We start from the raw sequence: 4,895 nt of genomic DNA on the forward strand, positions 1-4,895 counted from the left end.
CTTTGATTGAAAAATCCGACTTTGTTGGTTTGGTTTGGTTTATAAATTTAAAAACTCGACATCATTGGTTTGGTTTGATAATTGAAAAATCTGAGCCAACCCAACCTATATACGCCCACAACGGTTAGACTAGAACGGGGTCCTTTGATTTCACGTCTAGGAAAAAGTAGAAAAGAGTACTTGAATATGTCTGGCACTAAAGAAAGATCTAAAACTGTTAGAACAAATGCAGTAGGAATTCTAGCAACAATTAACCATGTATGTCCACAGAAAACAAATAGCTAGTGATATTTAATCACAGAGATTTTCTTTAGACAGCATGTTAATTTACACTTCTAATTACTGCAGGCTTAAAAGTTTAATTTAGCTGGAATAACTCGCCGACTGCCTTAATTAACTTTTTCTATCAACTACTCCGCTAAATAAGTAAAGGGTACTTATGTCAGTCTTACCTGTAGATGTGCTGTAATTATTGCATTTCCTTTGGAATTCACGGAATAATAGAGAAATTAGGGTTTATTTTATACTCTCAGATTACTTCATGAAAAGCAATTAAACCTGAAAATAAGGCAAGTAAAATTGCACCGATTAAAAAATTATATTGCACTGATTACCTAAGAATTCATTTACAATAATTAGATAATCCACGAAAAATTATATCAAATTAAGCATTTTTTAAGCTGATGTGCCGCGTGGACTTTTAGTTTATCAATTTTCAAAGATGAAAGATATCAAATAGCAGATTAATATATTTAGACTCCCAATTACCCCTCAACTTTAGGGTAATTTGTCAACAATAATTTAGAAATCTGCTTACATACAATCCTTCTCAGACCTTTTGTGGTATTACACTAGATTGGATTTGTTCTTGTTGTGTGTACTTCTCTACTCCGAGCATTAATTAACTAACATTAGATTCTATACTTGGACATTTAATCATAGACTGAGGCTCAAAAGAAAAGCTGCATGCTAGTAATAAATTTCTACTTATAATGTTTAAATAGATTAAGAATATTGTATATATTATTACACGTTGAAACGAGATTTTAGGGTTAGGTAGGCAAAATAATACTAATACTTAGCAATTAGTTGACATTATCTAATTTTCTTAAAAAGATGATATGTTCTGGAGAAGCAACATAAGAAGAAGAAAGAAAAGGGATCAGATGGCCAAAAAAAAAAAGAGAGATTATTATATGTATGAGATTGTAATGACTAAGGAATTATGTGTTGACATGATTGCTGATCGACGAGCAAAAAAGACAAAGAAAAATATATAAAATTCAGCTGTATAAAATATCAAAATTTAAAGTGAGATTTAAAAAAAAAGTGGGAGAAGACTAAACCCTAAAAGTAGATTGGTTAAATTTATAATGCAAGTTTCCTACTGGGGACCCGCCTATAAAGCATTGCATGCATGTGGTCCTTTTATTTTTCCTATTTCGTACACAGAGATAAAAAGATCAAAAAAGCTTCCAAAACCCTAATTATCTTTTGTACCACATGTCTTGAGTTCGTCATCTCCTTTTCATGATTTATAAGGACCACAAACTATCTTTTTTCATTTTTAGCTTAGGATTAACTCCTCCTTACAACATATTTTTTGTTGGATCCCAAGGAAACTCCAACAATTGCCTCAAATCTCCATCTCTCACTTGTCTCTTTCAACAACGGCACCCCTTCCATCTTCTACTAAATCTACTCCTATCTTTCGTCTTTTTTTTCTTCTCCTAGGCAACACAGAGCATTATGAGTTTTAGTTGGGGGTTCTAACCCATCTCATTTGATTTATTGGGTTCCAAATCTATGATTTATACTTATTTAGTAATTTTTTTAATATATAACTAAGGTTTGAGCAAAAGCTAATCAGTTCGATGAACCCATAAAATGTAGTATGCAAGATCCTCCCTGTACTTTACCACATTCATCATTGTTCTAAAATTGAGATAATTTTAGAGTTTAAGTTCTATTCACTAACATGTATAATTTTCTTTTTATAGAAAAACTATCAAGTGGCCTACAAAAAAAAATTAATAACAAGTCTAACAAGGTAATTTGGCAAATAGAGCAATTACCATATATAACCAGTTAAATTACACCAATAATGCAAAGATTTGCACTATATATTATCTGTATATATATACCTTAAATCATAATTTTATAGATGAAAAACATGCCGAAATTGTAAAAAGAAAACAAGGAAGAAAAAGCCATCATTAGCTTCCATCTAATTAATTAGGGCTCCTTGCTAGCATTATTGTGCATTCAGAAAAAGCTCGATGAATCCATAGCAACTTAACCAAGGAATAGCCTGATGCCAAAAAGATATATATATTGCCTTCTATCCTTACAACGCTATAATATAACATAAGAATACAACTCTGATCTTGGTGTACATTGAAATAAAACAAGTGATCTCAAACATGGAGATTTCCATTCATGGGTATTATACCAATGGATTTCATATATAGGAATTATCAGCAGAATTTAAAAAAGAACCCATATTTGTTATTTTATAATGCCGGTATGGAACTGTTCAGGCAATGAGTCACATACCTCTAGTCTTGAATAGCCCGCAGCTTAATGAAGCTAATTCATAAAAATGAAACATCCGAAGTATAACAAAATCACTCTGTCTGATCACTGATCTTTATTTGCTCTGATATTATGCTCAAGTATGTAATCATTTTATGTAAAAGCTCAAGCTCTGAAAGACGACGCACACTATGTTTTATACTTAATACTGTCTTCAACAGAAAGGATCATCAACAACAATCTCAATTGGAATTATGAAACTCCCTATCCTCGTTAGGCTCCCTTCCTTCACTATTTTGAGATGGTAGAAAATGGAAAGGTCTTACATGAGATTGGTTAGTGGAGTCAATAGAATGTCTAAAGGAATTAGCACTTGACATGGGATTTTCTGAACTCAACATTTGAAAGTTGATTTCTCTCGGATCAAACTGATCTGATGATGCTCCAGCATTAATATTATGTGGATGGAAAAATGATTGTGGTAATCCTTGTGGATAAACAAGAACTTGTGAACCTATTGGCATAGACATTACATTGAAGTTGTGAATATCTTCATGTTGATGAGATGATGAAGTCACATTATGATGATTTTCTGAATGAGCTAGGGATAAATTTGAAGGATCCCATTTCAAGAAATTAGAATTATATGGTAAAGCAACATTATTTGATGGTTCCAATGGAACATCCCAATTGATGCTGGTACTACTCGTGTTCTTAAGACCGACCTCTTTATTAATTTGAGAACCTCCAATTCCTAACATAGAATAAAGATTTGGGTTCAAACTCCCCGGTGGAATTTGCAATGGAGGCAATTCATCAATTTCATGCTTAGCTGCATTAAGCAACCAATCAACAACTTTGCTAGGTTGATTAAGCCCTAATCTGTCTTGAAGATCATATAATTGAATAGCAGTTGGAACCGAAAGCCTTACTCGTCGATCTCTTAGCCCTCTTACAGTGCAAACTTTACTGTGCCTATCTTTTCCTCCAAAAGCTCGCGAAACACGAACAATTCTTGGATCTTTTAGTCTTGTCCATGATGTTGTTGAATTAGATGAAGAAGAAGCCTTATTATTTGGAGTGCTCTTATTGCCATCTTTATTTGGATCTCCCTCTTGCTTGTTTACTTCTCTTGTAATCATCTTATAATGTTTCTCATAATTGAGGGGAAAACAGTTTCCCTAGGGATATGATCTTCTGAACAAAAAGGTAAATTGCTTACTCCTTTTTTCCTGTAATATCTCTGTGGTTTTGTTACTCAGACTAAAGTTTCTTTGTTCAGTATGCTAGCTCCGTGATTTCTGTTTGATACTCCAAGACAAAAACAAATAAAAGTACATATAATTTAGTATAGACAAGAAGTAAAACCAATTAATACCCTAAAAGCTTTTTCTGCTCACTTATACAACAACGTCTCAATCTCAAATAAGTTGCAGTTTAGGATTAAGTCATAATCGTTGTTATATCTACAAAAGAAAAAAAATCATCATAAAAGTAATCCTCTTTTTTTAATCCAGCAACTCAAAGAAGGGGGTAAAAGAGAAAAAGGAAATCATGAAATTGCAAGTATAAGCATTTAAAAATCATGTACAAACACACTGAGAATGAGATATAACTAGCTATAGTAAAATCTCTTTAACTTGGCTTTAATTAGAAATACGTGATATTAAGGTAAAGCTTGAAAATTGACATGCCCTAACTTTTTGTAGAAGAACAGGAAATACTAGACACAGGCTTACCCCATAAGTTTGATGATCGCTTCAATCAAGTAAAGAGAGCTGCTCTATCTGAAGGGGTAGTGCTTAATTTCCTCAATTCTGTAAACAGTTCCAAGTTTGTATGAAGGTTTTGAAAGAGGAAACTCTCTTTGATTTCAGAGGACAAACATTATATGGAAACTAGATGATGTGCTAGTTGAAAGAGAAGCTAGATGCTGGAGTCCAACCGACCATTTACATAAGAAAGAAAGCAATGGACCACAGGTTGCCACGTATAGTTTGGCATCTAACAGATAAATAATGTGCCCGTCAATTTCTTCTATCAAATTCTCATCACGCTTGCTGAGCTATCATGGCCCTAGCTTAATGAATAATAACTCAATTTTCCTTTGCTTATTTTGCCAAGATTAGTAATTTTACCCGTAAGAAACAAGTCCTTAATTAGTAATGAAGCAAAGATGTTATCTTTTCAAATGTTTTGGGGACCGTTTTTATTTAACATAGAGAAAAGTTGGCCGTGATGCTTTATCGACAACTACAAAAGGCAGGCATTTTTGTTGAATTCGTATATATCACATGGGTCGACAGAAGCACGCCTTCCTACTGTGATTAGTTAAAAGTCTCTCACCATATATCAGAAAC

General features: G+C 33.1%; 1 protein-coding gene across 2 annotated transcripts; it reads right to left on the reverse strand.

Moving 5' to 3' along the window:
- Positions 1–2,312: 2,312 nt before the first annotated feature.
- Positions 2,313–4,473, reverse strand: LOC104115037 (transcription factor TCP13-like). 2 transcript variants are annotated; one of them, XM_009625606.4, is made up of 2 exons: positions 4,275–4,473; positions 2,313–3,836 (listed from the first exon to the last, which is right to left on the reverse strand). In XM_009625606.4, the coding sequence occupies exon 2, from the start codon at positions 3,675–3,677 to the stop codon at positions 2,778–2,780; it is 900 nt and encodes a 299-aa protein (XP_009623901.1). In that variant the 5' UTR covers positions 3,678–3,836; positions 4,275–4,473; the 3' UTR covers positions 2,313–2,777. The 2 variants fall into 2 exon arrangements, with proteins under 2 accessions (XP_009623901.1, XP_009623902.1); XM_009625607.4 differs by having other exon boundaries at positions 2,313–3,846.
- Between the last annotated feature and the right edge of the window lie 422 nt (positions 4,474–4,895).

The sequence above is a fragment of the Nicotiana tomentosiformis genome, chromosome 2, assembly GCF_000390325.3.
Source record: "Nicotiana tomentosiformis chromosome 2, ASM39032v3, whole genome shotgun sequence".
Lineage (NCBI taxonomy): Eukaryota > Viridiplantae > Streptophyta > Magnoliopsida > Solanales > Solanaceae > Nicotiana > Nicotiana tomentosiformis.

What these genes read in the sequence shown, in the direction of transcription:
- LOC104115037 (XM_009625606.4), bottom strand. Translation starts at nt 3,677, where the DNA reads ATGATTACAAGAGAAGTAAACAAGCAAGAGGGAGATCCAAATAAAGAT.